At 45.8% G+C, this 21721-nt stretch overlaps 1 protein-coding gene across 4 annotated transcripts in view; it reads right to left on the minus strand.

Moving 5' to 3' along the window:
* The window catches only part of Fyb2 (FYN binding protein 2), a 106381-nt gene that overhangs the window by 45573 nt on the left and 39087 nt on the right, over nucleotides 1–21721 (minus strand). For 3 of the 4 annotated variants that reach the window (XM_050136341.1, XM_050136339.1, XM_050136342.1), the window contains exons 3-4: nucleotides 17162–17317; nucleotides 15419–15452 (exon numbers count right to left, since the gene is read on the minus strand). In XM_050136341.1, coding sequence (XP_049992298.1) covers nucleotides 15419–15452; nucleotides 17162–17317 — 190 coding nt within the window. Of the gene's footprint in view, nucleotides 1–15418; nucleotides 15453–17161; nucleotides 17318–21230; nucleotides 21387–21721 lie in introns of all 4 variants that reach the window. The other variant, XM_050136338.1, reaches the window with a different exon arrangement.

Here is a 21721-nt window from a genome sequence, read left to right on the forward strand (position 1 = left end):
CGAGGAGAGAAAGGGAAGGACACTACATGCTCGTCAAAGGAAAATACCCCAAGAGGACATTGCAGTTCTTAACATCTGTGCACCAAACACAGGACATTCAAGTTTATAAAGAAACACCATGAAAGCTTAGATCACAAATTGACTCTCAGGCACTGATGGTGGGAAATTTGAAAACCCCATTCTCATCAACAAACAGGCCATCCAAACGAAAACTGCTCAGAGAATTGCTGGAGCTGATGCTACAACCAAAATGACCCAACAGACATCTACGGTGCATTTCTCCCAGACACGAGAGTACACCTCGGCTCCTCACTTTCTCCAAAACTGGCCGCATACTGGGACACAATGTCTTAACTGATAGTCAATAAAATGAAAAAAAAAATCAATTCAAAGAATCAATGAAACAAAGAGTTGGTTCTTTGAGAAAAATCAATACAATTGACGAATCCTTGGCAAATTAACTAAAAGGCTGAGAGAGGAGATCCAAATGAACAAAATTAGAAATGAAAGGGGGGCATAACAAAAGACACCGAGGAAATCCAGAGAATCAAAAGGACATACTTTAAGAACCTATACTCCAACAAATTAGAAATCTAAAAGAAATGGACAATTTTCTCCATATAAACCACTTACAAAAGTTAAATCAAGACCAGACAAGCAATTTAAACAGACGTATAATCCCTAGTGAAACAGAAGCAGTCATTAAAAGTCTCCTAACCAAAACCAAAAATAGGCCAGATAATTTTAGTGCAGAATTCTACCAGACTTTCAAAGAAGAGTTGATACCAATACTCCTCAAATCATTCCATAAAATAGACACAGAATGAACATTGCCCAATTCATTTTATGAGGTCAGTTACCCTGACACCCAAACCTTATAAAGACAACAAAGAGAAAGAATTACAGGGCAATTTCCCTTATAAACATAGTTGCAAAAATTCTCAATAAAATACTGGCAAACAGAATCTAAGAACTCATCAGAAAGATCATCCGCCATGATCAAGTTGGCTTCATCCCAGAGATGCAGGGATGCTTCAATATATGTAAAATGACAAATATAATCCATCATACAAACCAACTGAAAGACAAAAACACCACACAACCACCTCATTTAGATGCAGAAAATGCCTTTGACAACATCTAATATCCCTTCCTGATAAAGGGATACAAGGGACATACCTAAACATAATTAAAACAGTTTTCCATAAGCCAATAGGCAACATCAACTTAAATGGTGGGAAATTCAAAGAAATTCTAGTAAAATCAGAAACAAGACAAGGTTTCCCACTTTCTTCACACCTACTCGGTATAGTACTTGAAGCCTTAGCTACAGCAATAAGACAAGTAAAAGAGACCAAGGGGATACAAATCAGAAAGGAAGAAGTCAAAGTACTTTTATTTTTATTTGAATTTTTATATTTATTTGTATGATGGTATACAAAAGTGACCCTAAAATTATATCAGTGAACTCCTACAGCTGATAAATACTTCCAGCAAAGTAGCTGAATACAAAATTAATAGCCCTCCTATATACAAATGACAGACTGAGAAAGAAATCAGGAAAACAATGTCTTTCACAATAGCCCTAAATTTTATAAAATGTCTTGGGGTAACTCAAATCAAGCAAGGGAAAGTCTTGTATGGTAAACACAGTAAAAATGGCCATCCTACCAAAAGCAATCTACAGATTTAATGCAATCTCCATCAAAATTCCAACACAATTCTTGACAGTTCTTGAAGGGACAATTGTCAGCTTCATACAGGCACAGAAAATCCAGGATGGCTAAAACAATCCTGAATAATAAAAGGCCTGCTGGGGGTATCACCATCCCTGACCTCAAAATGTACTCAACACTATAGTAATAAAACCAGCATGGTACAAGAACAAAAACAGACAAGTAGATAAATGGAATCTAATTGAAGACCCAGATACAAATCCACACGCCTATGGACATAATTTTTTGGTTTTTGAGACAGGGTTTCTCTGTGGCTTTGGAGCCTGTCCTGGAACTAGCTCTGTAGACCAGGCTGGTCTCGAACTCCCAAAGATCCGCCTGCCTCTGCCTCCCGAGTGCTGGGATTAAAGGCGTGCGTCACCATCGCCCGGCCTGGACATAATTTTTAAAAAGAAGTCAGAAATATACACTGGAAAAAAACCCAGCATCTTCAATAAATAGTGCTGGTCAAACTGGATGACTACGTGTAGAAGAAAGCAAATTGATCCACACTTATCATCCTATACATAACTCAACTCCAAATGGATCAAAGACCTCAATATAAATCCAGATACATTGACCCAAAGAAGAGAAAGTGGGGAATATTCTTGAACTCACTGGCACAGGAAAAGAACAGAACACCATTAGCACAGGCACTAAGATCAACAATTAACAAATACAACCTCATGAAACCCAAAAGCTTCTGCACAGAGGACACCATCCTTCACACAAAGTGACATCTTAAAAATAGAAAAACTATACATTTTATGGAGAGATATTATCCAAAATATATAAGGATCTCAAAAAACTAGATATAAAACAAATAGCCCAACTTTGAGATTCCTTTTACTCTAGTCAGAATTGAAAAAAAAAAATCAACAAAACAACCAACAGGGAATGTGGGGGAAGCAGAACCCTCATTTAGTGTTGCTGGGATTGAAAACCGGTGTAGTCGCTCTGGAAATATGTGTGGAGCATTCTTTAAAAGCTATAAATAAATCTACCAAATGACGCCCCCTCTGCCACTCCTTGGCATATGTCCCAAGGGCTTGACATCCTACTCCACAGATACTTGCTCAGTCACGTTCAATGGTTGCTCTGTGCTCTATTCACAATAGCTGGAGAGTGGAAACAACCTAAGTGTCTGTCAACTGACAAATGGATGACAATACAGCACGTATACACAATGGAGTACTATTCAGCTGTCCATAAAAATGAAGTCATGAAGCACGTAGGTTATTAGGCAGAAGGAGAAAAGATCACACTGGGTAAAGGTAACCCAGACCCAGACAAAGAAACACTGTGTGTTCTCTCTCATCTGGGCTTGCTAGCTCAAAATTTCCAGGTGTAAATATAGCACTCACCCCTCATCAAAGGAGCTTCTCTTCACAATGGAGATCATTACAGAAAATCAAAAACATGCCTTGTCAAAACATAGAGAACACCAATGGGGTACTCGGCCCCAGGAGCTGCATCTACAGCACAGATCCTGTACCTCTCAGGCTCAGGGAACTTCATGGAAGACAGAGCAGGAAGATTTTATGAGCCAGAGGTCCAGTGTATCTGCTGTGAGATTGTATCCCCCAGAAATTACAGTGAAGTTATACCCGATACCTGGAAAATACGGCTGCCTAGCCCAGACCTGAGCAGGACAATGCCTATAGACTTGCTAACGTGGGATGGGGATACCTTACAGAGCCTGTCTCTAGACTAAAGGCTGCTGAGAGGGAGGACTAGACCCTCCCAGGGATGAGCTCCCAATGATTATCCGATAGGAATGGTCATCCCTGAAATCTTAAACATACAAACAAAACTAAATGGACTCAGAGGTTCTATTTCTATATTCATACATATGCAACAATAACACTGAAAGAAAAAAGACACCATGAATTTGGGAGGGAGTACAGGGGGAGGACTTGGGAGTGGTTGTAGGGTTAGGGATAAGAGGGGGAAGAAGGATGCTATTAAGATCTAGAGCAAAGAGGACCCCCAGGGTCTGACCAGACAGTTATCTGAGCTGTAAGGAGAGAATGGTTTATCTGCTGCAGATACAAAAGCTGGGGACCCCTGCAGTTCTCATCCAGTCAAGTCATACAAATTATTCACGTTCTGTTTAAGACAAGATATTTCCCAGGGTGCTATCAAATTCTCAGACTCAAATGATCTGCCTGCTTCAGTGTCCAGAGTAGCTGAGATCACAGCACCTGGCTCTTTCTTTTGGCATAAACTGTATTCATGTAAGTTTTGTACTGTTACCCAATTTAACTCTCCCAGGAGCACCGTGGGGCATTTTGCAGATAAGGATACCGAGGCCTAGACTGCTGTGACATAAGGACCTGGGTCTCGAAGCCAGACTGCCTGATCGGCTCATCTGATTTGCCTCTTTACTACAAGTCTTTCTAGAAGCTAGGGGAAACCTGGAGAACGAAAACAAAGAAGCACTGGTTGATGACGAGCTTGCGGAGGGAACTTAGCTTATGAGGGGCTTCTGAACAATAGTTTTCAAAACGTTTGAGGTCGAGCCAATTGCCAGGCAAGCTGAGTCTTTGGTAAGCCATCTGCATGGGAGATTCATGACAGGCAAGCCATCCTCATGTTTGACGTTAACACCCATGAAACACGGCTGGACCGGTCATTACAGAAGCGCAGTACATTCAGTGATGGTCTGTAAGTGACCTTCCGAATGCGCTCCTTTTGTCCTTGTGCAGTGCCCAAGCAGACCCCCAGTCAAGCAATGGCAGCTTCATCAGAGTGAACAGAACACAGGGCTGCGAGTCCTAGGCGATCAATCACTCAGACAAACTGTATCTGCGGTCCATATTTCAGGGCATCTGCCCTGTGCAGCGCCATATATCTAACCCTACATGTCTTAGAGGAATCGAGGCCACCCTCTGAGTGAGCCGCAGGCTGTAATCAGGAGTCAGGTTCTGGACCTCCCGTTGCCTGCAGTATGGGGCCTTAGTGGCGACAACCCTGCTGTGTCGAGCTAGTCCCAGACTGCTCTGTTTATATACACTGTAACTCCACTGGTTAGAAAGATTTTTATCCCACTGTTACAACAACCCTACAAGGTAGGATGGGATTTCACTAAACCTTATGCAAGGAATAAAATGGAAGTTTCGGGGATAGGAAAATTTTCTGACAGTATATAGATAGTAAGTACATAGAGTCCAAGAATTCTAAAATACATGCTTTTATTCCCTTTATGGTCTCTTGTTGGGCACTGTGCCTCCCAGACTACCTAGCCCACAAGCTTCTGGGGGTTCTTCCGTCTCCACGTCCCACCTTGCTGAAGGAACGGCAGGACTGTGGGAACACACTATTGCAGCTGGCTTTTATGTTGGTTCTGGAAACCCACACTCTCAAGTGACAAGTGCTTTATTGACAAAGTCACATCTCTAGCCTAGGGAAGAACTTTTTAACCCGGATATGGTGGTCCAGGCCAGCAATCTCAGCACTCAGGAAGTGGATGGGAGGGTCTTAAGTGCAAACCAGTTGATGTTACAATGACTCTCTTTCCTTATTTATAGTGATCTTATAAGGTGAGGCAAACACAGGAAAAAAAAAAAAAAACAACCCAGAGAATGGTAAGTATAGTCTGGGTGCAGTCGAGTCTCAGCTGAAGAACATGCGAGTTTACTATTAAGCCAACATTCATTGAACAGCTATTACATGCAACAGCCCAGCCCATGCACATCCTACTGCTACCCATTCTAATCATGTCAGGTACCTACCATTCCCGCAGCCTATTGACTGCATCAGTACTCTTTAAACATGGGGCTGCTCTGCCTGCAGTATCACCAATGCCTCTTCTCAAACTCCATTCTCTGTAGAAACCGACTAATGCTATAATTTTTTACCCTCCCACAATCCCCTCTCCACATAGCACCTAGAATAATGTAGAAATATAATCTAGATGCATTCCTATGATTCTTTAAATGCCTCCTAGTTTCTATAGAAGAAAAAAAAACAATGATGAAACAATCTTAATTGACTAGGAGAGTGGTTCATTTTGTAAATTACTTGGAGCACAAAAAGGAGGACCCGAGTTCATAACACCAGCACTCATAAACAAGCCAGGCGTGGCAGATGCCTGCAATCCCAGCACTATGGAAGCAGACACAGGATCCCTGGGGTTTGCAGGCCAGCCAAGCTAGCGGAATAGTAAGCTGCAGTTTCAGTGAGACACCCTTGTAGTGATATTTTGTTTGTGATCTAGCTTGATGATCAGAGTACAGAGCTAGATCTGCTACTAGATAGCCATAAAAGCCAGGCAGTGGTAGCACACACCTTTAATTCCAGCACTCAGGAGACAGAGGCAGATGGGTCTCTGTGAGTTCAAGGCCGCCCTGGGCTACACTAGATTGAATCTGTCTAAAAGAGAAACAGAGCTCACACAAAGGTGATCCCAACACTTGGGATCCCACACCCTTAGTCCCAGCACTAGGGAGGAGAGAGGCATATAAGGTGGAAGGAGACAGGAGTTCAGTGTAGTCAGTCTTAGCATTCTCTCTGTGCATTCAGTCTGAGGATTTGTAGAGACAGGATACCCCATTCAGTCTGAGGATTTGTAGAGACAGGATACCCCATCCAGTCTGAGGATTTCGTAGAGATGAGAACTAGTGACCAGCTGCTCTGCTTCTCTGAACTTTCAGCTTTCACGCCATAATATCTGACTCTGGATTTTTATTGTTAAGACCAATTGGAACTCATGCAACACACCCTGGCTCAAAAAGTAAGGTGGAGAGCAACCGAGGAGCACATGTGTCAGTGACATCTGGTCCCCACACACATGTGCATACACACATGTACACATACAATGTTAAACTCCCCATCTCATCTCATTCTTGGGCACATTTCCAGGGAGCTGTCCTCCCCTTGGTTGCCAAGCTTTAACATTGTGGGTCTCCTTTCTACTTTGCAAGGACAGCATCTTTGCTGCTAGCTTCAAGATTCTGAAGGGCAGCGCCTGAGCCTCGGATGGCTTCTGTATGGCCAGCTCCTCTCTATACCAGATCCCACCTTTGGGCTTCTTTATCGCCTTTTTCCTAGCAGCCCTCCTCCCCACCTATGCCTACATACCATCAAATGTCACTTTCTGCCTATAAATCATGGGCATAATCTAGAAATTCTGTTCTGACTTTTAAACTTAGTTTAATTAGATCTCTGCTGCTATGGGATCGTGTGGCACCTTGTATCACGCTGGGTTCCCAGTACCTCATATAGAATTTGGCATGTTGACGACAGCCAGTTGACAAGCGCATCACCTTCTGGTGTCCACAGCAATAAGGACTCAGTACATCCTATCAGAAAACCATGGGAACAGAACTGTTTGGGTTTTCCATGGTTCTCAGACGTTTTGAATATTTGCATACATTGACAGTTGGGTATCTTTAATCTGATCATTCAAAATCCAAAAGGCTCTAAAACCTGAAAGTTCGGGGGGCACCGTGTCAATGCTCAGAAGCACATTGTATCATTTCAGACATCCCCAGGTAAGGGAAGATAATGTTGCATCATCGCATTTTCCCACTTAGCGCCTCCTGTTCCGGAACGTGAAGGTGAGTACTGCAAGGTGCCTATACTCGGGAACCTCAGCATCTGAACAGTAAAGGAGTTAAATACACAGCAGTAATAACTTGTTAGGGACAGGAAGCCTCCTTTCTCTACATCTATGAGCTTAGTATCTTGGGTGAGGAACCTGAGCTAGAGGCGGGAAAACTGATGTTGATACATTTGACACTGCCTTGCAGTCTGTCATTATGGGCTCATTTGTCTTTCCCCAACTGAAAAAATTATTCTGCATGAGGGCAGAAGCTAAACAATGGCTGGCACATACTTGGGTCTGATAATTACTGAATTACCTAATTAATAAAATGTTTGATAAGCAGGAGCCAGGAGGACATGATGTGAAGGAGGAGGAAGCTAGGATTTCTGCAGAATTGCGGCAAGCCTCGCTTGGGCAGTTGCCCACGGGTTACTCTACAGATTAAAAGGAATCAGTCACAAGAGACAAGAACTAGAAGAAAAGCCTGTAGAATCAATGGCCAGAACATGGGAAGAAGGACCTCCTGGACTCCGGCAAAAGTTCGCTGTTTTAGGCTTCTATTATAAATTCAGAATGGATAGCAAATGCTTGATGACTAATTTCATGGTGCGGTCAGTCATAGAGCAATGAGTCCACAAAAACAGAGACAGGAGAAGAACATGTCTTCAGGGAAAGCTAAAGTAATCAGGACAATGTCTTGGCAGCCTACTTGGAGCTGGGCTCTAGACAGAGAGGAGGATAAAGGCTCCATGTGAACCCCATTTTCACACGGCTCCCAAGCAAAAACAAAGAGCTCAACTCAGCCATTCACTAAGCTCAAACAATAAAAGGGCTATAACACTGGATATGGAAATCAGTGCAAGACACAAAAATGAAACCTACCATCATTTGCCTAAAAGTTAGCGGAAAGTGTATCATATAATCCATTCAACCATCTTTCTTTCATTGAGTTTATCTGATGTTCCCCAGTCCATCGCTTACCCATTCATTATTATTCTTCATAAATCTCTGCATGATAGGAACTGAGAAATAGAGATGAAAACCACAGATGACCCTTTCACACAATGTTTGTAGTATAATAGATTCCTCCAAACCCCTTCCTGTTGGAAAGTCTGAGAGAATACAGTGTAGTTGAAAATCCTTAATAAAGTCCTGAGTTCATATCCTAAGGAACCTCCACATATATCACACTTTGAATCAAGATAAGAACTATCACCATCCCTGATTTCTCATCTGTGAAACAAGATTTTTAATAATACTTTCCTTGCATGAGTCTAACAGCTATAACAAGTCTAAGCAATGCCAGGCATGGGGCCATATTTAAAGATTAGCTTCCAATCAACCTTACTGAATAGACCTATGTACAAAGCAGGCTGCACACAATAGAGTCATCCTCAGTGGTGGAGGTGTGGATGAGCCAGCCCGACGTTGTGAGCATGGCAGAGCTGTCCCAATTACTCATCTGTCATCTGGTGGCAGGGGTGGGGAAGAGATGCCTCCCCATCAATGCTTGAGGTTTGTGAAAGAGCTGCCCCAGTCCCCCACTAGCTGCAATACTTAGGAGAGCAGGCCCTGCATCTTGCATGAGCAGCAAAATAGAGCCAACCCCTTCAGTAGATATACGGTTGAGCCGGCCCCCAAGTTGTGAGCATAGGAGAGCTGTCCCCATCACTCATCTGCCATGTGCCTTACCTCCCCTTCTGCCCATCAACACCTGAGGTGGGTGGGAGAGCTGGCCCTGGCCCTCATCAGCTGTAGCATTCAGGAGAGTGGCCCCTACGCCATGTCTGGGCAACACAGGAGAGCTGGCCCTGAAGGTGTAGGTGTGGGAGAAGGGACCTTGAGGGCGCGAAAGCAGAACTGGCCCTATGCCTTGCTCATTGCTATGAGGCATGAACTAGCCAGGGCAATGCTGGAGAGCTCACCCTGGTGGTGAGGACAAGGGAGAGCTGGCGGGCCGACCAACGCTGCAAATACCCAGGCCCAGACGAGGGTTATGAGTCGGCCCAGTCCAACATCCACTGTAATATGGAGTGTGGGGGGCCCGTTACCTAGGTCTGGCCTAGGAGCCACTAGAAGCCACTTCTCTGCAGCGTGACTGTGGCTGGGAGCTTTGGAATGAGGGAGGGACACAGTGTGAGGTATAGGGCTTTGTGACCGGGCGAGTGTTTCAAAGGCAGGATTCTGAAAACGTGAAATAAGAGAGGTATTCTAGTGCATTCGTTTCTCCTGACACGACCGCCCTTGTGAAAAGGAGGACACGCGGTGGCTGTCGTATGGCCCCTGAAGTCTAATTTAAAAGGACAGGAAGACGTTTTGAAGTGACTTAAACTGAAGTCATCAGAATGTTTTAGATCTAAAATTCTATAGGATATAGATTTCAAAAATTTCCTTCTCCACAGTTGCTCCTCCCTCCCACCAAGCACTCCAACCAAGTCGACTGGAGTTTCTGGGGGTCCCCGCACCCCCAGATATCAGGGCAGAACCAGAGGAGCTTCCTTTGCTGCTGGTCACTCAAATGGGGTGCCTCATCTTGATTTCCTGCCCAGCAACTTCTCAGGGAAGAAACAAAGTAGTTTAAAAACTGGCCTTGAGAGGTCTGCCACAAAGACAAAGACACATTGACATGCTCTGTATTGTTCTTGCTACAAAGTAGGAACAGTCCGAGCAGCTTCCAGAAAACTCATTCTTGTCTTGTGTTAAGCATGGGCTATGTGCGGCGCCCTCATCTTTGTTAACAACAATCAAGAAGGAAACAGAATAACTAGAAGTCATCATAGAATCCCATCATCCCTCACCCCACCCCCAACACTTGAGCCAACAATTGCTGGGTTTCTCCAGATTAGATTTCTTTAATCTCATTTCTATCCCCCTCATCCAGGACTGGTTACTTAACCTCTCTGTGACTCAATTTTCTTACCTATGAAAAGGGGTATGGACTCCCAATAGAGGACTAGACACAGAAGTGAAGACTTGAAGCAAACTCTATGAATGTTGCTACTTTTGTTGTTTTAATGACTTTCCAAGCTGCCTTCATATTTCCTCTCTAAATTTATTATTTATATAGCACTAATAGTGATCTGTATCACTATTAATCTGTTACCTTACTCCATAGTTCTAAATTCTCCCTTGACTTGTTAGGACGTTTAGGAAAAATGTCAAAATTTATCCCCTGACTGATGACATTCTCCTGCACCATCCCCTTGCTCGTTGGGCTCACTGGTCTACAGCCACGACCACCTCCTGTCTGGTGGGTCTCCTTTGAGACTCTGAGTCCTCTCCGAGAGTGTTTCTGTGAGTGGACAGGGTTCTTACTCAGGGGTTAAGCCAAATGTCATCACCTACAAGAGGCCTTTGTTGGTCCTTCTAAACCTCCTTTGGTCCCCTCAATTCCCAGTTTTATGCTAGTACTCTCTAACAGCTTTCTCTATGACTGCTTCTGATAAGGGCTGTGAATGCATTTGACTGTTCTTAGTGCTACTATCACTGTTTGGATCTCCTCACCCCAGGTGAGGTACCTGTTTTCACTTCCATGGGACGAACCCCTCCCTGCCCTCTCTGGTGCAGAGTGCCCTGGACACTGTCAAATGGATTCCGGCCCTCGAAAGCTTTGTGTTTTATTCTGCATGGGGTAGGCATAGGCCAGAGCCTTGATACAGAAGCTATTATGTTCCAAAATACCAGGTGTGGAAGAGACCAGTCACGTGATTGGAAATAAATTGATACCAGTATTTTAAACTTTGTTGAGACAGAGCATAAAAAGCTCCCTTCATACACCGCCCTTCCAGAAGACCAAGTCTGGTTCCCAGCACCTGGCTCCAACTCCAGAGTGATCTGACCCCCTAGCTTCAGATGATACCTGCACACAGTGGCTCATACCCACATACCAAAGCACACATGTGCATAATTAGAAATAATCAAAATAAATCTTAAAATCGTTTTAAAAAGTTCTCTTGTGAGGTAGAGGTAGAGTGGCCTCTACATTCAAGCATTCGAGGCTAGCTTGCACTGGATAGTGGGACTCTGTCTTAAACACACACACACACACACACACACACACACAACTAAAGATTTAAGTGAGACAGTGGTAGACTCCTATGAATACACTTACAGGCTCTTCAGAGGCCCCTTATGTGGGTATTTTTCTCTACTCCTGATCAGGATTACCTTCTGCTACTTTTTAATGGGAGAAAGCCATATTTATAGCTCATGAATAAAACCTTGGCCAGCCCTGCTAAGTACTGACAGTGACCTAAAGCTAACAGTTGCCCAGGGACCAACCTGCCTTGTTCACACAGACTCTGACTGCTGATTCAAGAGGGATGCCAGCCGGCTTGGTTTGCATGAAAGAACGATGAGAAGGAACATTCGCTAAAGAGCACGATCCCTGTGGCGAGCTAACGAGACATTAATAGTTCAGCTACAAACAAGGATGGTGAGGTTGTGATGAAGAAGTAGCTAAGACTCCCTGGGCGCTATCCATGCACGGTTTGGTCCCCACAGCATGGCCAAGGAAATAGCACCGTATGTCCATTTGCAGATGTGCACATCAAAGCTCTGACATATTGCCCCTCCTCTCCAGTGCGGAAGAGGGGCTTAGTCTTCTTAGTGTTCTGACTCCGGAAGTGTTCGTGTTCTGTTGCACAGCATTGTTTCTCAGACTTTTACACAGGGTAAGAAGAGGTACAGAAATGAGCGACGGCCACCTTTGATGACACTGAGCTCTTATCAAGATAATTATGTGTGACACTCCCCCATCAATACAGCAAAAATACAAACACTTCATCTTCAAAGATCAAGGGCAAGTGTTCTCGTTTAGAGAGAGGTGATAGTCTATGGTTAAAGTCCTGTCCTGAGAAAGATTAAAAGTCCTGTCTGTTGTACGGAAGAATCATGTTCAGCTGGGACAAATGGCTGAAACTTTGGGTACGGAGGTCAATTTTTCTCCCAATTTGTTCTGAAAGACTGCTCAGTATACAGAATGGACTGGAGAAATACTTGTTAAATGAATTAAAATCCGATCCAACAAAGAAAGAAAGGTACTGAGTATTCCAGCCACTGAGTTCCGCACCAGTAGAGGTTCGGGAAGCAGGGGCCTCACATTATTCTATCCTTTGGGATGCTGTATGATAGCTCAGTGAGCTGCTCTCCGGATGCCAGGTTCTGTAATGAGCACTTGGTGGTCCTTGTCTCATTTCGCTGTCGCACAAGACCAGAAACAGGCTTGCAGCGGTTAAGGCAGGCTCACTATTATAAATGTTAAGTGGTAGAGCTGGAATTCAAAACCCACGCTCTTATTATCATCTTCATGCTCGTGGACTGGCGATATTAGAAAACTGCCAGGTTCTTTCCCGGTTATGATGAATCTGTGCCGAAATTTAATATCTGTATTGAAGGTCAGTACAAGAACAAGGAAGAGTTTCCTCCCCAGCAAGCACCAGTTTCCATGGAAATTGTATCTAAGGCTGCTGGGCATGATGACAGTTATACGTTCAAGCTAACACCTGTCCTGTCGTTGACAAGGCGAAGTCCAAACTCCTTAGCAAGATTTTAATATACAGTCGCCTGCCCCTCAGTCTCTCTGGGAATTACTTCAGAATCCCTTGCAAACACCACCGCTACAGATGCCCATAACACTTTATAAGATGATTAGTATGTATGTAGAACCTACACACCTACTCCCATACACTTACCTCACCTCTAGCTTATTAACATGCCAGGGTGGTACCTACGCCCTGTGACACCATGTGCTAAGAGAATAAGGACAAGAAAGTGTTTTTTTTTTTTACATGCTTTGCACACAGAATCTATTCCAAACTTTTTTTTTTTATCTAAGGTTTATTTGGATCGGAGCCCACAGGTACAGATGGATATAGTTTATAGTCTGAATGTATTGATTATTTTTCCACAACAGGATACTTTGTTCTATTTATCCCTCTTTATTACCATCTATATTAAACACATTTTCCCCATCTTGGTTTTATTTTAGTTTTTTGTTCCTTTACTTTTTGAGACAGGGTCTCACTATGAGCCCAGACTGTCCCTGAACTTGTGTCAATTCTCCTGCCTCAGCCCTCTTAGTGTTTGGATTACAGCCATGTGCTACTGTACCTAATTTTATTTCTATCTCGACTGTTCGTCATGTCGTCCATCCATCATCCAGCCACCTGTCAGAGGCGTGGGTTACCAGGAGGAACACCCTGCTCAGATCTCACTTCCGTATGACAACGGCACGAAAGAGGCTAAGTGGACCTACCTACCCCTATTGTGCAGGACAGAGCTCAACTTAGTTCCTCTTCCATGGATGCACCTGAGCACTGTGGTTCTTTTTTTTTTTTTTTTTTTATCTCCTTTGCCTTTCATTCTTATGTGCCTACATCGTAATTCATATATAACAAAAAGTTCAGATGGGAGTTGTGTTCTGAAGCCAGTGTGACGGGGAAGAATAGTCACAATTGCCTTCATAAATCCTGTAGGAAGATAGGGCCGCACAGGAAACTTGTCTCCCGAAGGCCCCTTACAGCTCTTGGGGTAAAATGACTTGCTGTTGCTGTGGTTAAAATGCCAGAGAAATCTTCATTTAGTGCCAGTATGTCCAGCACAGTCACACTCATTCTGAGATATTTCCAGAACGACGGCCGTGAGACCAGGCTGGCTCCGAGCACTACAGAGGGCACCGCCACTTCAGCTGCCCTTCTGGGCCTGTGATCACTGAGTGGCCAATATGAACCTCTGCGAGAGCCTTCATGTTACCACCTCTTTCACAGAACTGCAGCTTCGCTGACCCACCTTGCCCTCAACACTCTCAAATGGACTTCTACTAGGAGTTTCCAGAGCACATGAATTATGTCTAGCACAGCACAACAATCCCTGGGTGTACAAGGTACCTCACAAGGCTCCTGTCCCCTCCTATAGCATCTCTTCACTAGAAGTACACCGAGCAAACATTTCCTCCTCTACACTGGACTCAAGTGTTCCCTCTTCACTCATGGGTTGAGTGGATTAACAACTCTACAGTCACTCCTCATCCTTTTGCACGCGAGTCCTCAATGTCCCTCAGTCTGACTCTGGACTCGGCCAGTGTGGTACTTTGAGTACCCAGGGAAGGCTGGGAATGTGCGAGTGTTAATGCTACTGTCTGGCTTGTCTGCGGCCCCTGAGAGGAGAACGCTTCTGTCTCGTGATGACGGTCAGTGCCAAGTCTACATATCCAGTCCTAGGGCTATTCCCAGTCAGTCACCTTCCAGCTGAGCTGCAGACATGTGAGCAACTCCCGCCAGCACTACTACCATTCTGATAACACATGCGCTGTCCCCAAGGACTCATGATATTAGAGATCTGCATAGAGGAATGCTTCCCTAAATCCTTCCTGGTTCCTCCCGAGGAGATATGGCTACACTCTCATTGGGGCCACTCTGAATCATGTGGTTCATGCTTGACAACTATGAACATCCGATGGCAGAGTTGGAATAGGCTGGTGTGTCAGCTCGCTTCTCCTCCTGATACTGCCCTTGCCAAGAACATCCCCATGAGGGGGTGAGGCTTAGTCAAAACAGTCTGGGCACCTCAGAATTGATCGTGCCTCGGCAAGTGGGGCATTCCTGAAGCTAGGCATCTGGGGCCATAAAATGAGGGCTGCAGCAGCAACTTTGCAGCCCCCAAGAGGCATGCAAAAGAGCAAGCCCACAAAAACCAGCAGGCTCAAAGGCGGGCACTTCAAAGGCTCAAGAGATATTATTTGGCTAAGTGAATTAATGACTCAACTCTTTCATAACAACGTTCTCAGGAGGGGGCATGAAAAACAGAGCACCTTTTACCTGTTTCCAACTCCTCACACTATAGCTGCCCAGAGCATTCTTTAGCCTCTTATTTGATTTATAACCAAGAAGGGCCAATGTTATAATATACTAAACCCACCTGGACAATTAAGAAATATCAAGTACCTCAGAGGATGATACTTGCAACTTAGCATCCGTGCTGCCGTTAGATGCATCTTATTTAATCTTTTATTTAAAACCAAGATTTGCGGTTTGCTTTGTAAGTCTGTTCTTTCTGCAGCCTTTCTGGGGGATACACATGCTGGCTTTGGGCTTCTTGCCTGTGCTTGAGAAGGCCCATAAGTGTCCCCCAGTGGAGGAGAGGAACAGGTACTCACCTATCTGGAAGCAGGGGGCCCTCCTTCGCAGTCACTGCAAGAGCAAGAGGAAAAGGGGGTGTTAGTGGCAGGCTGGTTAAAGTGAATGCTCTCCTACGCTGGTACCCAGAGGACTGTCTGTCTCTGCACAGCCGCACATACCTACACTCCGTGGTGCCCTTTAAGGACACGTTGGCTTCCTTAAAGACAGGACCCCCTGTGTAGGCTTGACCTCTGCATTGCTTGTTCTGACCATGTGGCCTGGGAGAGAGACTGCCCCACATGTGATCTAAATGACACTGAGATTTACTGGGCATGTGCTGTGTGCCAGGCATGAGCAAAATACTTTCTTGTAACAATCCCCCAAGATTAGAGGCACCACAGTCCCCCACTTCACATGACAGACAAAGGAGGCTCAGTGAGTACCGGGCTCAAACCGAAATGGCTACCAGTAAGGAGCTGAGGTCCACAAAGCCTGTTTTTATTATCATAGATTTAATTGTTTTGTTCTAGATAGCTATCTTCTCTCTTTGAGGCAATAGTTCTTTAATGTTTATAAAAGACACTGTTGGAAGCAGAAGCAGGCAGGTTCTGGGTTCAAGGCCAGCCTGGTCCGCATGGTGAGTTCCAGGATAGCCAGGGCTACACAGAAAAACCATGGCTCAAAAAAACAAACAAAATAATGTTTTTTTTTTTTTTTTTTTTTTTTTTTTTTAAATCCGAGCTTAGGTTTCTCTGTGGTTGAGCTGGCCACATTACCATCACACACCTAGAAAAGCTCTGTCCCTGAGTGAGGACTTTCCTTTAAAGGGTAAGGCTTCAGGTGACCTGTAGTGAATGTGTGGTTCTCCATGTGTGGGTCCCCGGACCAGCATGCCACTACACACTTAAAAGGCAAATGCCCAGGCTCCCACCACAAGATGAGAAACTCTGGGGATGAGGATTTTAAAGTCCCCGGGGTGATTCTGATGCTGGCTTCAGAGCCAGTGAGTTAGGGAGATTCAACTGTGAAGCTGCTCAGAGCAGACAAATGAACAACCAACGTTGTATTAGCTCTGATACTCCACCAGTGATCTGCTGTACTGATGGCCACGGCAAAAACAAACGTCACCGCGCGGCACCCCCTGCACAGCGCCTGAAGCGTGCATTGCCTGAAATGTGCATTCCCCTCGTGTTCAGTGGGGGAGCAAGGAAAGGTGTTTCAGACATCAGGAGGAGGATGCCAAGGGAGGAACAGAAAGGACCAGAGGTGTTTCCCTAAATGGCAGAGGGAGAGACAAAAAGAACACAGAAACATGGCTTCTGAGAATGCGTCACATCCTACAGAGGATGCGAGGCACAGGGCACAAGGAGACCTTAGTAAATACGTGGGGTCAAGCTTAAACTGACTTTGCCCCATCCTTTCTTCTTCCCCCTCCTTCACTGACTGTTCACAGCACAGGTTATGCAGCACTCATAAAGGTTCATTACTTCCTTACTTGGAAACTTTTCACTTTCTTCCTCTTGGGCAGGTTCCCAGTGATGCAATGCAGTACTCCCAGGGGGAAGTGGACTGGCTCGGGAGTGATAAGAGACCAATTCCTACCCCCAAGTGTCATTTCACGGGCAAACTGCCACAGCTGCACACACAGACAGCAGTAAAAATGTTCAGCCCCTTGGAAGACCAGCTTGCTACACGGAAGTGGGACGGAGAGGGAAGGGGCATGTGGTTCAGGCGCTGGGCCAAGACTGGCTGGTGTGGGTAGGAACTGTGTATCTTCTTACCTTCTTTCAGGGTCTTGGAGACAGCAGTCGTCCTGTGGAAGGCCTGCAGGTCCACAAATGGGGGTTTTGCAGGCTTCAGGGGAGGCGGGCCGAGGGTCTCAATGGAAGGCAGTGGCTTTGTTTTGGGAAGCTGGTGAAGCCTGCTCTCTGTCTTTTCTGAATATAGACAGGAAAACACGCAGGGTGTTATTTACATTGTTAGGTAAAACTGACCCGTCTGCTGGCCCCCTGACTAGTCTCCGTCCGGCAGTGAGAACAGGCAGACCTGGACACGCACCTGCTCACATTGCTATCTTGCTGACCTTCAGCGCGGCCCACTTACTGCTCCTCTGCTATTCCAGCACACCCTGGATTCCTAGTTCCAGACTCTCTTCCCAGCACACAGCCCTGTCCTACTTCTCAATCTTCAGTGCACACATCTTCCACTCACACCACTGGCTTCTTGGGACCTCAGCCCTGGCTTTAAAAGCCATCAGCGACTCGCTCATATCCAAGACTTTATGTCTGCCCCTCCTGACTTTGAGATGCTGACTCCTTTCTTACCAATGTCTGCTCATTCTTTTAAGGCTGAACTCCAGTGATGGATTCATAAAAATGTCCTCTTGAGTTCCCGGAACCAAGGCCAGGACTAACAGTCTAATCTCCACGCTCTGGTGTATTGCTAATGGTGCTGCACCTGTGCCATGGCCAGGAGCCTCTGCGGGGACTCTTTCCTAGCTTATGGGAGGGACCATGACTGTTCACTGAAAAGACTTGTCAAGTGCGGGCTGAGCAAATAGTACGGGACTGGAAAGCAGACTAGGAATTGATCCCTGAGTTTCCAGGGCCCTGACTTCAAGGTTCTTAGGATCTATGAACTCAGTGTCTTCAGATTGTCTCCACAGCCCCCATAGTGTGTATCTCTACTTTCTGTATTCATAAATACGACGCCAATAGGAATCCGATGATTATACATGAAAAATCATAGGTCATGTTTCTCTTGACAGAAAGGACACAACGTTTTTAATAATCAGGGGATCTTCATTTTTGGTTCACACAACGCAGTAGTTGTCTATATAGGCCCAAGCTAAACAAGCAGACTGTGTTCCACATATGCCTCTGGGAAGTCCGTGTCCTCCACAAGCTAAGATTGGGGGGGGGGCAAGTTTCCTTCTTGCCCTTCCTTTAGAGGCCACGTCTCCAGAAGCTCAGGGCCAAATTACTCCCTTCTTAGGCTATAACTGTAAGTTTGTTGAAATGTTGGAAATTTTAATTTTAATAAAATCAAGAAGACATATCAATTATTAGCTGGATATGCACCCCCCAAGCACCGTGCTAAGCTGATCTGCATGGCTATCACTAACCGCTCCCGACTAGCTGCTTCTGAGAGACGACCCTCCCCTCCTTTGCTTTTCCCCATACAGCTTTCTTTCCAGCCACCTTGCTTCCCATTGTCATCAGCACCTATTTATTTACTATGTTCCAGGCGTTATTGTAGGAGCTGGAGAGAGAACTGAGGGCAGAAACAAATAGACTCCTGGCTTCAGGGATGCTCATCATAATAACAGAGATTAATGATACAGAAGGAATGAACAAAGAAAGGAGTCCTGGAGGGCTACCTGGAGTGGAGACTGTAGGCTGATGAGCCAGGGGAAGAGAAGTCAGAGATACAAAAACTAACATGCAAGGCCATTAAGGGTATAGTACTTTAGTTTCTATCCTAAGGACAAGGGGAAGCCTTAGGATGTGTGGGGGTGATCCGCTCATACATCAAGCCATCTGTCAGTTCGTCCGTCCATCCAATCATCAATCAATCAATCAATCAATCACTAAATAAATATGTTTTGAAGACTTAACTTTATCTTGTTCTTGGGTGATAAGGCGATGGGTGAGATAAATTTTATGCTCTGAAAACGCCACCTTACAGAGGCAAACAAGTGTGTGACACCTTACTGGGGAGAGGCAAGGGCCATGAGAAAACCACAGAACTGCAAGAACTCCAAGGGCAACAGGAACCACGAAGATGATTCAAAGAGTCCACCCAGAGCAGGGGTCACTGCAACAGAGACTACGAAAGAGGACGGAGTCATGGTCAGGGACCATGCAGAAGAAATTTCTGGGCAGATCTGTGCCAAGTCCTGGAACAGAACTGGCGTCTTATGTCTAAAGACTGCATGGCAAATGAATCGGGAGACAAGGAGGATGGAGGAGAAGGCCAGCACCAAACTGTGTGAGGCACTGTAAGAAGGTCGGGCAGATTTTGAGCAGCAGGGTGATGTGACCTCGTGCTAACTTAGAGGCTCACCATGTCTGTGGTGGTTGGGGGGGGGGGCGACACAGGAACATGGAGACAGGGAACGGGTGACTGGACTGGAACAGCACACCAGGGGGCAGGAGGGAGAGAGCAGGGAAAGCAGCTGGTAATGGTCCAGTGAGAGAAAAGTATGGTAGAGACTAGACGCTGGGCAGAGACGGAAGTTGAGGGATGCCGAACATACTTTTAGGGTAGAGCCCGACGTAGTTGATGAATTCAAAGCAAAGAATGGAAAGATGAGGAGATGGGAGTTTCCTCCTTAGGTTTTAACCCTGAAATGATGAGTTTTGTGCCGTTTTCTACACAGAGAAGGCTGGTGATGAATTTGACTCATGCTAGAACATACGAAGCTTTAAGAAGTTTATAAACCACCCGTGTTGGGCTGGAGAGATGGCTCAGCAGTTAAGAGCATTGCTTGCTCTTCCAAAGGTCCTGAGTTCAGTTCCCAGCAACCACATGGTGGCTCACAACCATCTGTAATGAGGTCTGGTGCCCTCNAGATGTCAAGATTGCTTGACTGGAGGATAACTTTGGCCCCTCATGACAGATCCTAGATTCACTGGGCCAATCCGGATGTACTTCCATGGCAGGTGCCGTGCAGTGCCGCCTAGTGTGACAAGCACCTATACCCTTCCCTCCTGCGTGAGGGGTGAGTCCCTTAGGAAAAGAATTGCTGTGCTTCAGAAGTGACTCTTTTTTTTTTTTTTTAATTTTTTTTTTTTTTTTTTAAATCACACTTAGTCTTCCCTGATGTGGAGCTGGCCACATTACCATCACACACCTAGAAAAGCTCTGTCCCTGAGTGAGGACTTTCCTTTAAAGGGTAAGGCTTCAGGTGACCTGTAGTGAATGTGTGGTTCTCCATGTGTGGGTCCCCGGACCAGCATGCCACTACACACTTAAAAGGCAAATGCCCAGGCTCCCACCACAAGATGAGAAACTCTGGGGATGAGGATTTTAAAGTCCCCGGGGTGATTCTGATGCTGGCTTCAGAGCCAGTGAGTTAGGGAGATTCAACTGTGAAGCTGCTCAGAGCAGACAAATGAACAACCAACGTTGTATTAGCTCTGATACTCCACCAGTGATCTGCTGTACTGATGGCCACGGCAAAAACAAACGTCACCGCGCGGCACCCCCTGCACAGCGCCTGAAGCGTGCATTGCCTGAAATGTGCATTCCCCTCGTGTTCAGTGGGGGAGCAAGGAAAGGTGTTTCAGACATCAGGAGGAGGATGCCAAGGGAGGAACAGAAAGGACCAGAGGTGTTTCCCTAAATGGCAGAGGGAGAGACAAAAAGAACACAGAAACATGGCTTCTGAGAATGCGTCACATCCTACAGAGGATGCGAGGCACAGGGCACAAGGAGACCTTAGTAAATACGTGGGGTCAAGCTTAAACTGACTTTGCCCCATCCTTTCTTCTTCCCCCTCCTTCACTGACTGTTCACAGCACAGGTTATGCAGCACTCATAAAGGTTCATTACTTCCTTACTTGGAAACTTTTCACTTTCTTCCTCTTGGGCAGGTTCCCAGTGATGCAATGCAGTACTCCCAGGGGGAAGTGGACTGGCTCGGGAGTGATAAGAGACCAATTCCTACCCCCAAGTGTCATTTCACGGGCAAACTGCCACAGCTGCACACACAGACAGCAGTAAAAATGTTCAGCCCCTTGGAAGACCAGCTTGCTACACGGAAGTGGGACGGAGAGGGAAGGGGCATGTGGTTCAGGCGCTGGGCCAAGACTGGCTGGTGTGGGTAGGAACTGTGTATCTTCTTACCTTCTTTCAGGGTCTTGGAGACAGCAGTCGTCCTGTGGAAGGCCTGCAGGTCCACAAATGGGGGTTTTGCAGGCTTCAGGGGAGGCGGGCCGAGGGTCTCAATGGAAGGCAGTGGCTTTGTTTTGGGAAGCTGGTGAAGCCTGCTCTCTGTCTTTTCTGAATATAGACAGGAAAACACGCAGGGTGTTATTTACATTGTTAGGTAAAACTGACCCGTCTGCTGGCCCCCTGACTAGTCTCCGTCCGGCAGTGAGAACAGGCAGACCTGGACACGCACCTGCTCACATTGCTATCTTGCTGACCTTCAGCGCGGCCCACTTACTGCTCCTCTGCTATTCCAGCACACCCTGGATTCCTAGTTCCAGACTCTCTTCCCAGCACACAGCCCTGTCCTACTTCTCAATCTTCAGTGCACACATCTTCCACTCACACCACTGGCTTCTTGGGACCTCAGCCCTGGCTTTAAAAGCCATCAGCGACTCGCTCATATC

This window comes from Alexandromys fortis, unplaced genomic scaffold (assembly GCF_014885135.2).
Source record: "Alexandromys fortis isolate MF-2015 unplaced genomic scaffold, M_Fortis_MF-2015_v1.1 scaffold_13, whole genome shotgun sequence".
Lineage (NCBI taxonomy): Eukaryota > Metazoa > Chordata > Mammalia > Rodentia > Cricetidae > Alexandromys > Alexandromys fortis.